This window comes from Eucalyptus grandis, chromosome 3 (assembly GCF_016545825.1).
Source record: "Eucalyptus grandis isolate ANBG69807.140 chromosome 3, ASM1654582v1, whole genome shotgun sequence".
In the NCBI taxonomy this organism is placed as follows: domain Eukaryota; kingdom Viridiplantae; phylum Streptophyta; class Magnoliopsida; order Myrtales; family Myrtaceae; genus Eucalyptus; species Eucalyptus grandis.
Window position 1 is genome coordinate 15,801,540 of NC_052614.1, and position 20,277 is coordinate 15,821,816.

Below are 20,277 nucleotides of genomic sequence, written 5' to 3' on the forward strand. Positions count from 1 at the left end.
AACATGACAGAAAATCGAATCAAACTTCCACTGTTTCCATTCGGGAAAGGCGCTAGATTTAATGTATATTTGGAGATCCAAATGATTTTTGTTTATAAAATTTCAAAACAGTTTGATGGTCTGCCTTTTTTATATTAAAATAATTAGTATTTTAAGGAAAGTGTAATTAATTGAGTCCACTTGTTCCAATTGACCATCCTGCGAAGGAGATTGATAGAAACAAATGATTGTCTGAATGCCTGAAGGACTGTGTTGGGCCTAACTGGCAATCCACAATGCACGAGGAAAGGCTTGGAGAATAGTCATCAAAGTTTGGTGCCACATAGGCCAAGCCCATTCTCGGTTCCCTAAACCCACCCATTATGCTATTCCATTACTTATCCCTTGTTTCTTTTTGTCCTCGATCAATAAAAAATAGGTAGAGACGTCCAAAAAATCTCAAACCTATGGGATTAATTCAATCCTAAACTTTTTGATTTGTTCAATTCACTCATAACCTTCTAAGGATCCTCTAATGTAGTCTTTTTGGATAATTTTGGTTAGAAATTACTAACATAATTATTTAATGGGCTAGTCATGTATATGGCATGGTTGACATGGATATGGACAATTTTATAATTTTTTTTTTAAAAATCTAAATTATTTTTTTGTTTCTTTTTTTTTTCATTTTTTTTTCTACTTTTTGCTTGTGGCCTGTTGCCACTTTCGCCTATGGCTAGTCTCAATGATAGCCAACAATTGGCCATAGCTTAGCACTGCCCTCACCTGGCAACAACATCGCAAGACTTGTTGGCCAACCCTCGTGCAAATCTAGTTAGGGCGAGGGTTGCCCTTGCCTATGGTTGACCAAGACCAACCACAAGCACAAAAAAATAATAATAAATAAAAATAAAAATAAAATCAGATTTTTTTTTTTTAAATTGTAAAAATCATTCAAGTTAACACCAACTGTGCCATCTAAGATGATCGATGTCCACACCAAGCAATATTTTATTATCTTCAAAAATTTATGACTAAATTTATTAAATTGAAAAATTTAAGAGTAAATTATCTCGCGATACAATAGGTTTATGGCTTTTGAATAATTTTTTGTGGAGAGGCCATTAATGGAAAGAAAAAGGAAAATTTCAGTTCTCCAGGGGACGATTGAAGAAATTAAAACCTTCAACTTAAAAATTAACTATATAACCATTACTTATTAAGAAAAAATGGTGGAGAGCTAATGAACTATATAACCCTTTACTTATAATAAAAATCAAGAATTATTCTTTTTTGGAAATTTTGAAACAATAGTCTTTTAATCCTCGACAAACTAAAATTTCAATAACCCCAACCAAAAAAAAAAAAAAAAAGAGAGATTGACGATTCTATTGGAAATGCCATTCACTATGGGAGAAAAGAAAATAAAGTTTTTTTGGCGACAAATGTCTGAAGTATTCAAAGACTTAAAGTGATAATTATTTCCTTTATGTCTCATCAATCATTCTACGTTAATCTATGTCATTTCTAAGAAATCGAAGCGCCAGTAGGCATGCTGTCCTATTGGTAAAATGATTGAAGGGTAGGATTCGAGAATATTAAGTTCCTCATGAGCATCATACACACTTATATATAAAAGAGATGAGTGAGACTAAAATTAAAAATAAAAACCTAAGATTTGTTGCTAGATATTCGCATCCGAGGCGATTGTTTTCGCATCTCAAGACCCTTTTGGACTTGCACGTCGCTGCTATTCCACGGAGAATATCACGGGTGGATTTCTATTACCAAAATCAACAAGCACGACCACACAGAAAGTCTCTTTAAAAGCCTGTCGCTACAACAAATGCCAATTGGTCCCCCCCAAAGATACGTCGTGCCACGTGGCCCCTCCTTCCGGCCGCCACGTGGGAATCCACCTCGGCATGTGGTCACACGAGCCCCACACACTCCTCTCGCACTTCGCCACATCCCCGCACGAGGACCAAAAACGCTAACGCGAGTCCTTCCAGCCGTGCCTTCGCTTCTCCCGACACGTGATGTGATTATATATATATGCGCCCGCGCAAGCTCACTTCACTACTCAGTATCGAACCCTAAGGTGACTCGTAAGATCTCAAAACTCATCCCTTATTCACCTTCCCATCTTTGCTCCATTGCCATGATGTTTCGCGTGTGGAAGCCGGTCGGTTCGATGGAGTTGGTACAAGAATTCATTGCCGAATTCGAGTACAAACGCCGGCCTACGAGGCTCACCGAAGGAGATGGTGATGGCGATGCACCGGCCGCATTGGCAGAAGGCGATGGAGACGACGATGACGATGACGATGGTGGCTATGATTATGCTCCGGCGGCATGAAGAGAGAGAGAGATTAATTTACTTCGCCCCTAATGCCCTAGTTAAGTTTTGATTATAGTGAACTATTGTGCGCCGTGAGGACAAGAAGGCCACATCATGTGTGAATCTTTGTCTCCTCATGTGCCGATTGTGCTAGGTGACGTGTGTAGATCTAGTCAATTGAGGTTTCTTCTCTTGAAGTAATCTCGGTTGGGCTGCTAATGTAATAATGTGAGGTACTATATAGTCAATGGAGAATTTTCTTCTTTATATATTGATGCGATGTTGGCTTCGCCAAATTTGAAATTATATTAGGGATGGGTGTGAATTTCGCACGTTGTTATAGAACTTTTTCAAGTTGACTGATGATCAAAGGCATTATCGTCAGACACATCAAAGACCGACGTCATCTCATTGTGTAAAGAATTGTAAACAATACATTAATAATCAATTCACTTGCATCGTCATCATGTGATGTACGTCGAATCTAGGGTTTTTTATTTTTATTTTTTAAAGCATGACACTAACGCAAAGAAGATTACTTTGGACCCTTCTCTATCACTTCACTGGATTTTCCTCCCTCAAGGTGAAAATGCATCTAGATAGCTCCCCATCTTTTCAGGCCGATGTATCATGATTATTGAGACGGCTAAAACGTTGAGAAGATTGTAAGTTCTGAATTTAGACTCTAACAAATGTACCACCATATGTTTTCTAGCAACCTGGATGGCATACCCGGAACCAAACATGATTAGATATTTACGACGAAATAAACGTGTTATTAGCTTTTCTGAAAAATAACTACAACAAGCGTATCGAGATTCCACGGATGTGGCGCGGATTGAGATGCGGTGAAAGAGAACAGAGGATCTATGTCCATCTTGGCGAGCTTCAGTGAGAATGGCTATTTGCCTTCCCACATTGATACCACTAGCATATATGTAGGAGTTCAAGACTTCGCATTACCACTTAAATTAACAGAAGAAATTTCGGATGAAATTACCAAACCCAAAGCCCTCCCACTTACTAGACGAAAAAGAAGATCATATTATACTTGTCTTTTACCGAATGCCGTCTAAAGTTTCACATCCATGAGATATTATGGGAAATGAAGCTTAAACCCTTCCAACACTTTGCTTTTCATTCGACTGACTGAGTCTGCTCTAGTTTCACATCTTAATTAGTCGGCTACACGATGGAAAATCCGCGAAGGACCTCTAGCTCGAAATGGATGCACGGGGACTTCTGAATTCATCCCCACATCTGGCTGTAAAAACAAAGAAAAGTCAAGTTGGAACTGGCACTGGTTTCCCATTTGTCACGAGGAGTCGTGTGGAACTTATCTTTCGGACAGCTCGTGAGAAGTGTCCTCTGCAAAATCAGAAGCCGGACTGATGTCAAAGCGCACTATTTCTTGATATGATTCATCGTGTACAATTATTACGCACTGTTCGCTCATAACAAAGACTCTTTCTTATACGCACCATTTCTTGATAAGAAAGACACTTCTCTCGATTTGATGTCAAAGCGTGCGTGATGAACTTGTTCAAGCCTAATCAGCAGCCGAAAGCCGTGCACTTTCCATGACCAAAACTATTGCACCCAAGAAATGTCTCATCAAGCTATCACTCGCGGGGCTCCTGTATCATATCTTCATTGCCCCTACCTTGTTTTAGACAAATTGCCCGCGCTGTGTCATCATCAAATCAGTCTACTTTGGATTGCTTTCGTGTCTCGAAGGTTAGGATGCAAGATTTTGAACTTATTCAAAGGTCATGTCAACGTAATAAAATTAAGGTATCTCGTGAATTCTAACTAGTGATATTTGATGAAAAAGACTTAGATGGACCAGACAGTCGATCACCGTTCGATCCCTAACACACGCATGACTTCATGTCCATTAGAAGATGTCCAGGTGTCCGGTGCAACTGGTCTCGATTGAGCCTGAAAGTTTCGTTTAGACACTTAACCAAACAATAATAAGGCTGAAGTGTCGACACGTTGTGGGGGGTTCCGAGGTGGCCATGGACCACGGAGGAGGCAACCTGTGACCAGCACAGGGCCGTGCACACTCCCCACGCGCTCAGCCCGTGCCCGCCTATGTCCACCCAGCTTCTCTTCTCCCTATAAAAACCACCACCATCGGCCTCTCAAATCAACTGGTTCGAACCCACGAAATCCATTTTCGCTGCTTTCCACAGAGAGAGAGAGAGAGAGAGAGAGAGAGAGAGAGAGAGAGAGAGAGAGAAAATGCTTCCCATTTCAATGCTGTCCATTGACTCCGACGACTGGTGGAGAAAGCCAGCTGATGCGGATGATGACGACGACGATGATGACTGTGACTGTGCGCCAGCTGCTATCGCGGAAGGCGATGGGGACGACGACGACGACGGGGGCGGCTATGATTACGCTCCTGCTGCATGAGATTTTTCTGTCATGATTCCGTTCATCTAGCTATTGATTATCATCATCTCTGCTATGTCCACTTTTGGTGAAGTCTGCAATTCTAGGGTCGATTATTTTTCGTGATACTTATGCGGGAGATTATTCTTCTAGCTGATGAAGTGTTGAGGTTATAGTGAGAAGAGCTCATGTAATTCATTGTCGTATAATCATATGTCATGTGTTTTAGTAAAGCTAAAGTTAAATATGTAGCCTCTGGTGCTCCTTCATTGTATTAATGACTAGAAACAAGAATTCAAGAAGTGCACATGGACCGTTGAGTTTGGTCTTGTGATGCATGGGCTTGTGAGGAGAATGTTCCCCTTTTTCAGTCTCTGCCAGCTATATTTCATGCTTGAAAGATAATATACGCCTCTTAAAAGAGGGTTTTACAATATTACTGTTTAGTATTTTACTATTATTTTTCTTATCTTAATTGAAAAAAATAATTGGAAAATAAAACGGCAAGTACAAAAATGAGTAATAACCCTCAGTAGAGATTGGGACAATTTGATTCAACATTTAGTCCATGCAGGTTTGATCGTGTCATAGCTTTATAATTTGTATTAGGTTCATTAGTGGATGAATTACATTGCTGATATTGATCCTAAAAAAGAAATGGTACATACAGATAGTCCATGAACAACTACCCATTGCATTGAAAAATTGGATAGTTTTAATTTATGGTCATTGGGTCATCCTAAAAAGATCTATTAAATTCATCAAGTTGTTCTAAAGGGTCATAGTGACCCATTATTAATGGAATTTCTTGTTGACTCCTTGTAAGATATTCTTTTGGAAGAGGACTTCTAAAAGAAGATACAGTAATCACGTGGGACACATGTTTAATCTTATGCTCTGTTTGTAAGATGTCGGCAACTGGTTTGTTTATGCATGTAAAGCATTGGCGGAAGTAAAGGCAACTATAAAACATCAAGCGCTTAGGGTGAGTTCATTTCATTATATATCAACTATTTATACTAATAAAAAAATCCCAAAAATCGACGGTTGACTAACTTTTCTACATATAATTACTTTTAAGATCATATTCTTCAAATCATTGATCTTCTATGGAATAAATAAACTCTAAATTTAAGCAGGGGGTCCATTACAGGTGATACCTGATTGTAGACGGGTGGAAATAATGATCTAAAACAATTCATCAGTAATGACTTTGCACATAATTAATAGCCAAATATCTTTTTAAAAACTCCAACCTTTACTCTATTTATCAAAAAATACCCTCAAATGAAGAAAGTTATTCAGGAGATCCCCAAATTTTTTGTTTGGAGAAAAATGCCCGCCATCAAAATGTAGATGTGGCATCTGAGGTAACAAATGACTTCCGTCCAAAAGTTAGCTAGATTCCATGTCATTTCAAAACGTTGTCGTTTTGAACACATTTATTTACCAAATTTAATTAAAGTAAAAAAAAAAAAAAAAACTAACCTAAATGCTCTAATCCTAGAACGACATCATTCTGCTAACTCACCACGAATGATAATAACACGCCTGAAATAATCTAAGAAGAAAAGGAAGGTGAATATGTCAATTTGGCGAGTTAAAGTAGAAGGAGATGAAGACGGAGGAGGGGGCGAGGAGCACTCAATATGCATGCGATTGTGAGTTAGGTTGAAGGGTGGAAGGAGACATGGACATTCCAATTCAACTTCGATAAATTTGAGGTTTTCGGCTCATTCAGCTATCCGATGATTTAGGGTTTCTTCAAGAGATTTGCTGTCCAATCAGAGACGAGGTTGTGACAGATTTTTGTGGCATGTTTACCCTGGATAATGCTATTCACCCCACGAAAGGGGAATACATCTTCCATATATGTTGACAAGACGTATATATTTTTCTATCGAAAATAGGTATTTGTCTATAGGACAATTTATTTCGAAATAAGAACAATTCTTTAATTTCTTTAACCAAAGGAAGATGTGTGTCACGGTATTGAGAGTGCATAAGATGAGGTTGGAAATGATTTTTGTTATGGTCCGAGGACACAAGTGCCTGGATACCTGAAAGTCTATGAAACTATTTACAAGTCCATTGTATTATAATTCATAAATAATTAATGAGACGTGAACAGCTATCCTTGCCATCAAGAGTTGGTAATCCTCTGACATGCACTAACTACGCCAACACTCAAGGGGTGATGTTGGAAACGATTAACCTTCCATAGAGACCAAGTCCAACACTAAAGGTATTCTTAAACGCTATATTCCAAAAACATAGTCGACAAGTTGGAGTACCGCTATGATGAATGTGAATGACACACGAGGGCGTATATATGATATTCATTTACGAAATTGCATACGTTGATGAATCCAAACCATCATAGGATCAGGCATGTGGTTGTGGCATGATTTTTTTGACTTGCAATATCATTCGTATATATTGCCTGCTCCTGAAGTATTATAGATCACTTGAGAAAATCTATAGTTGTATTTACCAACTCAGCCCATCAAAACGGATCGATGCTGCACTAACTACGCCAACACTCAAGGGTTGATGTTGGAAATGATTAACCTTCCATAGAGACCAAGTCCAACACTAAAGGGTTAATGTTGGAAATGATTAATCCTCTGACATGCACTAACTATGCCAACACTCAAGGGTTGATGTTGGAAATGATTAACCTTCCACAGAGACCAAGTCCAACACTAAAGATATTCTTTAATGCTATATTCCAAAAACATAGTCGACAAGTTGGAGTACTACTATGATGAATGTGAATGACACACAAGGGCATATATATGATATTCATTTGCGAAATTGCATATGTTGATGAATCCAAAACATCATAGGATCGGGCATGTGGTTGTGGCATGATTTTTTCAACTTGCAATATCATCCATATACGCTATATCGCCTGCTCCTGAAGTATTATAGATCACTCGGGAAAATCTATAGTTCTATTTACCAACTCAGCCCATCAAAACGATCGAAAAAAAACTTTATGATCCATTTCGGGGCAGAGATTTCTCGTAGCCCGGCCCGAAGCCCGCCCATTAATCCCTGCGGAGGGCTAATGCCACGGCGTCCAGTCGATTTTCATGGCTCAGATTCTTCCACGCCATCGTCACCAGTTTGGCGTCCCGCCATACGTCCACCAAGAAAATGGCCGTTCCACGGTATAACGACCTCTCATCGATCGCTCCCACCGAAGATGGCCGTGTCACCACTCTCCTCCCGCACCCTCAGCCCGCTCCCTCCACCGCACGTCGCTCTCCGGCGGCCGGGCGCCGTCGCTAGGGCCGCCGCGGTCGCTTTCCCGAGGAAAGAGCCGAAGTTGAATCAGTTGGACGTGAGTTATTATGGCCAACGGTCGAAGTGGGCTCTCAGGCTCAGCTTAGCGGAGCAGAGCCCGCCGAAACCGGCCGTGGACGTGGAGCGGCTGGTGGGTTTCCTGTACGACGACCTCCCGCACCTGTTCGACGACCAGGGGATCGATCGGACGGCGTACGACGAGCGCGTGAAGTTCAGGGACCCCATAACGAAGCACGACACCATCAGCGGGTATCTGTTCAACATCGCCTTCTTGAAGACCGTGTTCAGGCCGGACTTCCAGTTGCATTGGGCCAAACAGGTTTGAATGCTTCATCTTGTCAAAGCTGGTTCTGGTTTGATGAGTGATGCTGAGGTTGAGCTTGTCACGTTGATTGATATTTTGAAGATGAGCTTGTTATGTTGAGGTTGAGCTTGGTTGCTCTTTTTAAAATTTTCATGTTATATTTCTGTGTGGCAATGCAAGTTGATGAATAATTCCACTGAGATTTGTATCCGTAGATGTTATTTGCAATTCATCATTCTCGTTAGTTGAAGACATTGACGACAGAATTTATATTTCGGCTGTAGTGACCATATATGTAGATCATTTTTTGGGGCAAAAACATCATTAAATTCTGAGGAGACTCTGCTGGTATACTGTGTAGCTGCTTAATTTCTCGGTTTTAACTGATTGAGATGGAATAGACAGGACCTTACGAGATAACGACCAGATGGACGATGGTGATGAAGTTCATGCCACTTCCGTGGAAGCCGGAATTGGTCTTCACAGGAACCTCTATCATGGGAATCAACCCGGAGACAGGCAAGTTTTGCAGTCACGTGGTGAGTTACGAGTCAATTATATAGTCATAGAAAACTTTAAGGTCCCATGTTTCAAAAAGGGATTCCCCATGTTAGGACTACTGGGACTCGATCAAGGAGAATGAATACTTCTCTCTGGAAGGTCTAAGGGATGTGTTCAGACAGGTAATGACTCTCCAGTTTCTGCTCATGTGACATGCCTCTGTTTGCGTGCTCACATGTATTCTTATGCATTCAGCTGTGCTTCTTTGTGCATTGCTAATGTTGTGATTTGTGCAGCTTCAGTACTATAAGACTCCTGAGTTGCAATCTCCCATTTATCAGATATTGAAACGAACTGGAAAATATGAGGTATGTGTTTTGGAAACTATCTTTTAACAGTTTATGTTGTGCAAACGAGACAATCTAGTTTTTGTTGCATTTGTTAGGACCTTACCACTTGTCAGATCAAATTAGATTAGCTTTACTGTGTTTTTGACATCTTCATGATGCGAGTAAGAGATTCCTTGGTATCTAACTGGAAGCATTTCATGTCATTTTATTGCTTTGTGAATCTGACCATTTTCAAGCTGATCCACATTTCCAACTTCAGTGAAGGCATCAATGTCCAACTAGCTATGGTCGACTAGCTGATCCTTCTTTCCACTTTCTTTTATTTTCCCGTTCCTTTTATGGCTATAGCAGAATTTATTTTTATAAGTTTTTGCAGTTGTCTCTTTTCTTATCATAATCTAGACTATGATCATTTTGTGTAGGACACTTTTTTTGGGTTAATCCCTTCTCATTTCCTGAAAACATGTTGCCATTTATTTGTGTGCATATTGAAACAATCTCTTTGTATTCTGATTTCTGATCACTTACTGTATACTTGATTGAAGAGTCAAGCACTGAGAAACTTTTGTTAATATCTGCTTGGAATTGTTATTAAGCAATACTGCAATCCATAGGTAAGAAAGTACGCGCCATTTTTAGTAGCAGAAACAAGCGGAGACAAGCTGTCTGGATCGAAAGGTTTTAATGACATAGCAGGGTCAGTTGCCTCTGCCCATCTATTTTATAGCATTAGTTTCTTTTCTTGTATGACAATGTTGATGATTGAATTAATATGCACAGGTATATCTTTGGGAAGAATTCGAAACGGAGAAAATGAAAATGACTACTCCTGTCTTCACTCAAGCATTTGATAATGAGTTGTCGAAAATATCGATTCAATTTGTTCTTCCGCTGGAGAAAGATTTAAGCAGGTGGGGCTATATAAGTTTATACAATTGAAATTTCTTAAGGTGTGTTATGCCAAAATTCCCTTTAGCTAGTGAAGCAAATTCAGTATTATCGAGTGAAAGTAATAAGATATCTTTTGTGCAGTGTACCTGATCCCAGTCAAAAAAACATAAGCTTGAGACAAGTTGATGGTGGTATTGCTGCTGTTCTGAAGTTCAGTGGAGAGCCTACTGAAGATATTGTTCTCGAGAAAGAGAGAGAACTTCGCTCTAGTCTTCTAAGAGATGGGCTCAAACCAAAGATGGGTTGTCTGTTTGCAAGATACAATGATCCAGGACGAACGTGGAGCTTTACATTGGTAAGACGATGCCATCATCTCTGGCATACAATTCTATAGGGTTGCCGCTTGTGACTTGCAAAAAGCTAATTTCAAAGGTTCTGTTTGATTTGTCACTGTACTATGATAAATAACCTGTTAAGTATTCACTTGCATTTTTTGGGGTTGCTTGTACTTGCAGAGAAATGAAGTGTTGATATGGCTTGAGGAATTCGAGTTGGACTAGTATATGATGTAGCGAGCAGTGAGTCCGGCAATTCTTTGATGCACTGTCTTTGCGGATATAACTTATTAGCTATCTTGAAGCTTTATAACTCCCTGCCAGTGAAATTGGCGCAGTAGCACAGGCCCAAACCATGTTCCTATTAGCATCCAACAAGTCTAGTATTTGTATATTGCCTCAGACAAAGCACAGGAATCCTGCGGCTGCAGTAAATGTTTATACTTTGAATCCTTTCACGATAAAGATGGAGAGAGGGAAATCGTTACCTCATGGATCCGAGGATAGCTCTTGATGTGAACTCCATGTGTTGTTCCTGTAATCAGTATGCTCTAACTCCTTGTGTTTATGAAGTTTCAAACAATGAGATGACCAAGGGTAGTGGATTGATCAATGTTTCATGGCCCACCTGCACATGAATGTGTAAAATGGTAAAAACATGGCAGGAAGCATATCATGACGTTAGCGGATATCTGTTTTTCAGAGAAAACCTTACTTTGACGCTTTTTTTCTGGTTGATTTAGCAGATAAATGCAACAGCCATATATCGAATGGAAAGTACCATACTGAACGGTTTCTAGGCAGAGCAAGAACCTTCACTTCCCTGACAATGTGAAAAAGCCCTGAATGGGAAGCTGCTGAGGAGCTAAATTGTAATTTTATTTTGTTTTTGGCCAAAAGGAGCTAGATTGTATAGAAGGAATCGCATGAAGTAGGTTCCGAGATCTAGTCCAGGTCTCAATTTTTTTTAACAAACTGACTATTAAAACCAAATTAAAGTCCTGAATTTGTGACCGACGCCCCATTACCTAAGAGACACATCATACTCGATCTAAGCTTGTTGTCTGTTTTGGGCATATAACCGTTTTGAGATTAACTCATCTTGATGGAGCAACAGGATGAATTGCAAATTGAAATCTCAAGCAAGATCGAACATTTTCGTCAGTTGGGGATGGGCACGCTAATATCATAGGTGCAAGGTTCGATTCATGCTCTACAAAATAGCAGAGCAAAAGTTTGTAAGAGGGAGAGGAGAGTTAGAGATAGAATAGATCAAACATTGAAATCTCAAGCAAGATCGAAGGTTTCTATCATGTGGGATTCGACTCCATGCTCTGCAAAAGATATTTAGCCAAAAGTCAGAGATGAGTTAAACCTCCAACCTTAAACCTCCAACCTTTGTGATGCTTAAACCTTGATAAGTTGTCCAGTAACTTTTTAATTTAGGAGGTCCCTTACTCAAATGGTGGGCTTCATCATGCTTGGGTCTTGCTAAAGAAAATGGTGGCTCTACATCAAACAAGATATTCACATAGCTCATTTCTTAGGGTCCATTCGTTTTCGAAAAATATCACGATTTCGAAAAATGTTTTTCAGCCATTTTCCTTAAAATGACTATATTTATTTGGCTAAAGCCTGAATTTTAACTAGAAAATATTTTCCACTATTCTTTATCTAATTTGATTTTTTTTGGAAAAATTACCAAAAAAAAAAATTAATTTAATATTTGTTATTGATCAAAAAATTTAATTTTAATTTATATTTTTTAAATAGAATTTTTAATTATTTTTTAAATAGAATTTTTATCATTTTTAATTTTTAATTTTTCTTTCTTTTTCTTTTCCTTCCTCCTCCTTCCTCCGTCATGTGCCTTGATGATGGTTGGCTACCCGGTGACCAACCAAGACATAATCCAGATCCTAAGGGAGCTCGGGGCTCGATTGATCCAAGAGAATTGCCAGCTCACCAACCCAATCCATGAGAGCTTGAGGTCCCTAAGGCCGACAAGCTTGAGGCTCAGTTTATCCAACTAAGCTTAAGCCTCACCCTCGTCGGATCTGGCCTTAGGCGAGGCTTGAGTTGGCGCCAAGGCTGGCGACCAGCCAAAGAAAAGAAAAAAAAAGAAAATTAAAACTCAATTTTAAAAAAACGAAAACATTAAAATAAAGAAGAAGAGGGAAAATAAAAGGGGAAAAATAAAAGGAGGAGGAAGTGAGAGCCTGCAGGGTGTAAATTTTCCACTAGTTTAAAAGACATTTTTCCCTTTATGAAAAATGTTTTCCCCAAATAATTCATTTTTGGTGGAATGAATACCGGAAAATTCAGAAAATATTTTCTCGAAAATTATTTTCCAAGAAACAAGTGGAGCCTTAATTCACCTATCCTCACGGCCTCCTCTTTTTTTCTCTTTTCTGAGCTTTCGGGCTATCTTCATGTCTTTTCATCGATACAAAGATCATGTTCACAGCAAAAAGGGATAGCGATCGAAAGTGGCGATTTGGTCCCATCTTTTATTGGGGGCTTATCCCTATATGCAGTGGCTCTTCTTGCGCAGCCATGGTTGACCATCTCCATCTCCAACTTACGGTGGCTTTCCCGTCACCTTCACGTCCTTCGCTTCAGGGTCTACATTCCCACTTGGTTGAACAGTTTGTTTAGACTCAGTTTTTGCCGAACACCTCGCTTGAATTTGTCAGTAAATGGCTTCCCTGCTCGCCAAGGTGGTTGACCCGGGGTCAACTTCAGACACCCCTACACGGTAAGTTAAAGCTGAAGTCCAATCATTAGATGGAAAAGGTTTTTATCTTTTTGCATGAAATGTTCTGCACAATCATTCAGTCAACGTCTTGACAGCTAGTTGCTTGGAGCCGTGCTAATTTGCTCCTCCATACACGAGTTCTTGCAATATCCACCTAGTATTGGCTCTGGCCTAATTCTCGGCCGAACTTTCGTCACATACGAAGTTATTACATGATGCCCGTTGCAAAAAGGGCATATCCATCGAGCAAATTCAGGGGAGTTCTGCATTGCTTCTTACAAGTTGTCTACTGATGTGTTTTTGCAAGGTGACACTAGCCCCGTTTGGTTCCACATTTGCAATGGGCCGGGACTCAAAAAGTTCCTTAGCTAAATGCAAATGCATTTGATTCGTGTTTTTGCTCAACTTTGAGAAAATACACCGTGATCTTCAAATGGCTCTAAAGGCCTTTATTACAAAGCAAGTTCCAAGATATTTTGGGAAGTTGCATTTTGGAATGCAAGTCTCAACCTTGGTTACTTGTTCATCTTTTCCGAAGACCGCCGCATGGAAAAGCCAATTGAGGCCAACGGCCGCCGCTGAGGATCGCCCAACCCCGGCGACCGTTGTCGGATCTCAGTGAAGCCTAGGTCGCATGACCTAGGCAACCGATGGCTTAAATCGCACGACCCAAGCGGCCGCCCCTCAAGTCACGCAACCTCAGGCGACGGTCCGCTTGAGGTCGCGCAACCCCCAAGCGATTGATGGCCTGAATCACGCAACCTAGGAGGCCGCCCGAGATCACGCAACCTTGCTTAAGGTGGACAATCTCATGTGAGGCCATCCGATGGTACGACAGTTAGATCTAGCCAATCAATGGTTGGACTTCAAAATAAATTACAAAAATATTTTCTTTTCTTTTTTTTTTTAATTCAGTAAATGTCCTTTACAAATGCAATTTTTAATAAATGGCATTTTAGTCAAAATTGTTTCCCAATGCATTTTAAAATTATAATTCACCAAACGTTATCTGCATTTTGAAAACTCCCTTGACCAAAAATATTTGTATTTTCTCAAAACATTCTCCCAAAGCTAAATCAAACGGGGCCACCGACCTTCTAGAACTTGTTACAATGCTCTTCCAACATTAAAGTTGAAATCAGAGTAAATAAAGGCACTTGTGGAGTAAATGAAGAGAAGAAAGGAGGAAAGAAGGTAGATGAGAGATATAAAGGGAAAGGGTTGGGTGGTTGTGTAATCGTCACCAAAAATATGTCTTTCATTGTCAACTTAATTGGCAGAAACCGAGTTGAATGCGACAGAAGCAAGATTTGCTAATTGTTAAAGGCTATCGGTCAGCAAAACTAAGTTGGCCAACAAGAAAATTAGTTTTAACCGACGGAGAAATGAGTGAAAATAACCAAGTTGTGGAGTGGAATGTCTACAAATGAAGATTAACCAAAGTGAAAAAATGTTGCGATCGATACAACAATTAACGGAATGAGATTCGAATAGTTGCCTAACTACTAGAGCCGATGATTTCGGGTTCAATTGTCAGAGGTGCATTTGTAAAGGAATAAACTCAATGCAATAGTCAAGTGATAGAGCCAAGAAGTTTGTGAGCAATTGAAAGTGGTAATTATGAAAAAAGTGGAGAAGACACAGCCGTCAAAATAGTGGAGAAGACACGAACATCGAAGTAGTGGAGTCGTTTTTTTTATTTACCACTTGTAAATAGGAATTGTTTGATTGTTGGAATCACGTGCGATAAATTTTTGTATCTATCATTAACCTTTGATAATAAGCATAAATGCTTAAATTTCATATTAAATTAATATTTCGAGTTTGAATTTAAAAAAAAAAATTACTTAATTGAATTTGTTGATAAAGATTTCTTAAGTAGAAGAAACTACGTTAGACTTTGTGAAGAATTATAAAAGAGAAAATAAAATAGAATAATAAACAAAGGGAGCAACGTTTCTTCTCTCATCTGCAGGAGGTTATTAACGTGGGGCTATTAATGTGGGGCCCAAAGTCAAATATTTGACTTTTGGCACACGTATTTCACTGCACGTGGTGGGCTCAAGCCATGACTTTGACTTTTGGGGACACATATATACAAAACAAATGCCTCCAGGAGGTGGTGCCGCCGAAGCCCTACAAAAGCAAAGAAAGAAAAGGAGCCCCAAGCCGCACACGTGAAGCTGAAGAGTCGTGCGCATTTTTGTTTAGAGCTTGAATGCACAGTAATTTTATACCGTAAATTTATATTCAAGTGAGCTATTTATTTATAAATATTTTGAATTTTAAATTAAATCTTGATATAAGAAACACTCAAGCGTGTTTAGCACCGCCCCCTTATATCTACGTAAATTCCCGATATCCTTATTATTTTTCGTTTATTTCTCTGTAAGTGATTTTGCGTTGGTCGTAGATTGCAAGATCATGTGATTTTTTTTTTAATAACCGATGATTCCACCACGAGCTCCTCGGGCCCGGACAGCACCGAAAGGCCGGGACCCTATACTCGGGGGACTAACATAAGACCCCACCACCATGGCCCCTCACTTAAGACGTTAGTACCTAGAGATTCGAACTTGCGACCTTGGCGATGAGGAGCAAGCCTTGAACCATCACAGTTGCCTACTAGTGGGTTTGCAAGATCCTGTCGTTTCCACATATTATATTATAACATTTCAATTTGTAAAATGGACACAATCAATCAAAAAACACCACTTGTTCAATTTTTCTTCTAGTTTATCTTTATATTCCAGTACTTTTACATGACTCTATCTCGATACCTTTAATTTTCTCATCGTGTATGTTTCCTGTCCAGTCAACAAATGACCCTTTAATATCTTTGTCGGTTCAGATTAATCCATATTTCGAAAGGCATTTTGTCAATAGTTTTCGGCAAAGAGGTCACTGAGAATAAACGAAGAGGTCGAGGGCTTGCCAATAGTGACAGTGATGATGGCCGTCATTGCTTGCCGTAGCGGTGGTGGTAACAATGATCACCATCTGGCTTCAACTCCACGCCTTTACTACTTCCCTCCTCGCTCTCACATCCGATTTTTTTTTTTTTTTGTCCATTTCGATATTCCCTCTTAAATGTAATGATTTTACAATACCGTCGAGGAAACATTGCAACGTACTTCGAAAGATCACGGAGTATGTTGCAGAACTTTTGAAACCTCGTGGCCAAATTATAATGGTCCAAAAATAGGGGCAATAAAGTACAATTCTATTAAGGGCCTGTTTGATAACCAGCTAAATTGTAAAAAAATTCTATTATTTTGTTTTCGAGAGTAATTTTAAAATAGAATCGTATTTGGTAAAAATTTTGTTCTCTGAAGTAGATTTGGAACAGAATAAAAAAAAAAAAATTTGATTCTTGTTCTTAGAAACAATTATAAAATCAACCTCATATTTTCTCTTTTATTTTCTTTTTTTTCTTATTCTTCTTCTATTTTCTTCTTTTCATCTACTGTCACTGCCGTGGTTGCCGTAGAAGAAGAAGAAGAAGAAGAAGAAGAAGAAGAAGAAGAAGAATTCTAACTGCATCATCCGGAATGATGTCCGTTCACCAAAATTCTGATGACAATTTTGGTCCGAGTCATTATGAGGGAGCAAATCGAAACAAATTTTAAAATGTCGGAGCGAATATTGCTAAATTTAAGGCTTTAAGGGGTAAAAAACTAGGGGACAACACAATTCTCCTAAAGCTCAATGATTGTATTAGTTTCATTGTGCATGAAGGTCTCTTCAATTATTCGATCACTGTCTCCAGTTTTGAATGATAGCTAAATGTTAATGTCACATAATAGTTGTAAATCATCCAAAAGATAGACCATTGCTTATGTTTATCTCTTATTTTCACATGCAATTATGACTAATTATTACGTAACATGTCAAAAAACCCACATTGACTGGGAGAGGTCCTATCGAGTAATCCACTAATCAAACACTCGTTCTCAAATGATCGTCATCTTATATGTTATTACAAGTATTCCTTTAAAAGATTAGGCCCAAACGAAAAGGATGGATCGTATTTACTTCTAAGAAAATATTTTTTCAAATCATTCATTTTCGCAAAATAGACGGAGCATAATTACCTTAAGTGTGTAATCAAGGTTATTCATTTTTCACGAAATAGACAGAATCTAATTACCTTTAACGTGTAACCAGGGTCAGGAATGACATTGTTGATATGGCATTGCGTGCCCTATACTCCCCAAAACTAGCCCCGTGCTGGACACGATCGGTCGGAATTATTGCTTGATCTCGGTGTTCTGTCCAATAAAGAAAGAAAACTACACTTTGTCTTTAACCTTCCATTACCTTTCATGAAGAACGGTCATTCCCCAGCTCCACTCCAGGGTCCTCCAATCGCGCATGTTCAGATACAATCGAAGTCAATTGTTAGTCTATGTAACACGCAGTGCGTAACATGAAAATTAAGATTTGACCTATATCCCTCCTTCATCGAGCTTCTAGTTCACATATCCCTGAGCGCCTGCAAGCACATAGCTAGGCGAACATTTGTGTGATGTGGTCGTTACCTTTCAATTTATATCCAAATCGATCGACACCCGGTTGTCAAGACCCAAACTCACGAGGCCCAACGAGCCGGCAGAACATTGTAATCGAGGGAAATGGAGACCGCACGAACCACATATGCATCCTGGATATGCATGCAGCCTGATCATCCGCCGGTCTACAAGAATTTCCGATCAGCACTTCACGTGCATATTTTTCCAAGTCCCATCGATCACGGACGCTACGGGTTTCAAGAACAATCCACGTCCAGAAAGCATCCGTAGCGGCTGAATACGCGCTTCGATTTGGCGTTTATGCTAAGGGAAATGTCTCATTTGACGGGTCAGGGAGTGACTTTGAAGAATCAAAGATTTCTTCAAAGATAAAAATAGAAAATGCAGAAGTTCACACATTAATTTGGCAGCAAAGCTGCCGTCTCACGTCTGTATATTAAATCTGTAGGGCCTAATCTCTATGTCGAGGTTGGTATCTACGCTTTATGTCACGCGACACGTATCATCTTATGGAAGAGCGTTGACTTTGATGGAATATATGCACATAATTTCCCTCCTCCGCTCCGTCTTCCAAACATGTTTATCAAAAGGAGTCTCCCTGCACACCTTCATCCATGTCTCCTCCTCGTCTTCACCTCCGCCCTCTTGGAGATTGCCTTCGTGGCCCGTGGCGATGTCGGCACGGCTTCTCACTATACCCCTCCATACCAACGTAAGTCCTAACCCTACTAGGAAAAGAGAGAACGAGGAGAGAAGTTCTCTCCATCATTTGAAAAGAAATGGACTTATATTGATTTGGCAGACGTAGAAGCTTACATGACTTCTCTCTTTAACCCTTTTGCTTTTAGCGACGGAATGCTACGGTGGGGACCCATCACAGTTCCCGTCGAGCAACCTGTTCGCGGCGGCGGGTGACGGGGTGTGGGACAACGGGGCGGCGTGCGGGAGGCAGTACCTGGTGCGGTGCATCAGCGCGTCGAAGTCCGGCACCTGCATCCCCGAACGCACTATCCAGATCAAGATCGTCGACTATGCCCTCTCGTCCTCGTCTGCAGCCGTCGCCTCCAAGCAGTCCGTCACCGGCGCCACCTTGGTCCTGTCTCAGACCGCGTTCGGAGCCATTGCCAATTCCTCCGTGGATTCTATCAACGTCGAGTTCCAACAGTAAGTAACTCCAGTTTCCCCCTTTCTCCGTACTTTCTGTGAATCTCGTGCTAGTTAGTTGGACCCCATTTTTCGAGCTTTCGAATTCTTTTCCGCCCTTTTTTTCGCCGTAATATGGTAGAATTCTTGCGACAAACTCGGAATTCGGATGCTTCCGAAAAGGAATCGCAGTAATTCAGGGTATAAGAACTTCCAATGATCAACCTGTCTTGCTAAACTCCAGCTGCGGTTGCAATCACAATACATCGAACCAAAACTTTAATTTAAATAGCAGCGGTAATGCGACAATCATGTTAGACAATTCGTGTCGTCGGTCAAACCAAAAACTAAGTTCGTCTCAATTCTTATATGTTTACAACGGGCATATTTTGTAATTCAAAAACAATGAGCGTATCAAGCTGCGACGCCGGCGTTCGCATTAATTGTCGATTAAAATAAGGTGGGATAGAAGCAAATTTCAAAATGGATGCGGCCTAATCCGCCGACGATTTCAATATCAGCACGTTGACTTCGATATGGTAAAAGTTTTCAAATCATATATATATTTTGTATTCGGAACGTGCAGGGTCTGATCTAAGATTCTGGAGATAATCTGGCGACTGCTCGATATTGAAGGATGGAGAGGCAGAGAAAGTCCAAAGGGAACTCGACGAATGAAAATCGAATTGGATCAATTCTTGCGTCGTCCTCTAGAATGATGATCGATTTGTTGTTGAAAATTCTTCTTCTTCTTTTTCCCTTCTTTTCCCCCGTTAGTATTGGTCTTCTTTGTCTTGCACAAGTTCGTCATTCCTTCATTTTCTACAATTGCACGTCGTTTCATGTTGTATTAATCAAAGAGAGGGACAGATTTTTCATGTGAGAAGGTCGGACATGAATTTCTTGGAGGCTTCCCCAGATTTGGAAGCTTCTCTTTATTGCTAGTCTTCGTTTTCGGTGGAAGAGGGGTGTAATAATCACACCTAACATGCATACCTACTTACGCAATTGCTTTAATTTCTCTCACCTAAACCAATTTTAAAAAATTCCTCCTTTTAAGATGAACCAACCATGTCGACCAAAATATATATATATATATATATGAAGAATCAATTTATATGATGATCACACGGGGCTGACGTAGCATAATTGATGAACCACGTTATCTACACGATAAATATTAGCTGGTTTTTCTATTATCATTATTGTTAAAATGTGACTGTTGCGGGATATATTTCTGTTTTAAAATATGAGAACCGACTACAAAAAGGGGACAGTTTTTTTTTTTTTTTCGGGTGTTGGGATTAGAAAGAAAATTTTCAGTATCCCTCCTTATGTTTGGATAAATCACTTCATTTTTTCCAAGTTCGGAGGTAACTGAACTAAAAAGTCCTAAAATTTATTTGCAATAAAAAAAATTGGCAAGAAGTT

General features: G+C 39.8%; 2 protein-coding genes across 2 annotated transcripts; both read left to right on the forward strand.

Annotated features, from left to right (window-relative positions):
* Positions 1 to 7,875: 7,875 nt before the first annotated feature.
* On the forward strand, positions 7,876 to 11,026 carry LOC104436637. The gene is given in 9 exon segments (XM_010049475.3): positions 7,876 to 8,351; positions 8,738 to 8,875; positions 8,951 to 9,019; positions 9,134 to 9,205; positions 9,802 to 9,884; positions 9,968 to 9,987; positions 9,990 to 10,098; positions 10,220 to 10,433; positions 10,594 to 11,026. Coding segments are annotated over 9 exon segments (1,170 nt in total). The 5' UTR covers positions 7,876 to 7,931; the 3' UTR covers positions 10,639 to 11,026.
* Positions 11,027 to 18,217: 7,191 nt separating this feature from the next.
* Positions 18,218 to 19,809, forward strand: LOC104436638 (EG45-like domain containing protein). Its single transcript, XM_010049476.3, has 3 exons — positions 18,218 to 18,415; positions 18,552 to 18,867; positions 19,433 to 19,809. The coding sequence occupies exons 1-3, from the start codon at positions 18,280 to 18,282 to the stop codon at positions 19,437 to 19,439; spliced, it is 459 nt and encodes a 152-aa protein (XP_010047778.3). The 5' UTR covers positions 18,218 to 18,279; the 3' UTR covers positions 19,440 to 19,809.
* The last annotated feature ends 468 nt before the right edge of the window (positions 19,810 to 20,277 follow it).

What these genes read in the sequence shown, in the direction of transcription:
- LOC104436638 (XM_010049476.3), top strand. Translation starts at nt 18,280, where the DNA reads ATGTTTATCAAAAGGAGTCTCCCTGCACACCTTCATCCATGTCTCCTC. An exon ending in CTATACCCCTCCATACCAAC is followed by an intron (nt 18,416 to 18,551) that starts GTAAGTCCTAAC and finishes TTTTGCTTTTAG; the next exon opens with CGACGGAATGCTACGGTGGG.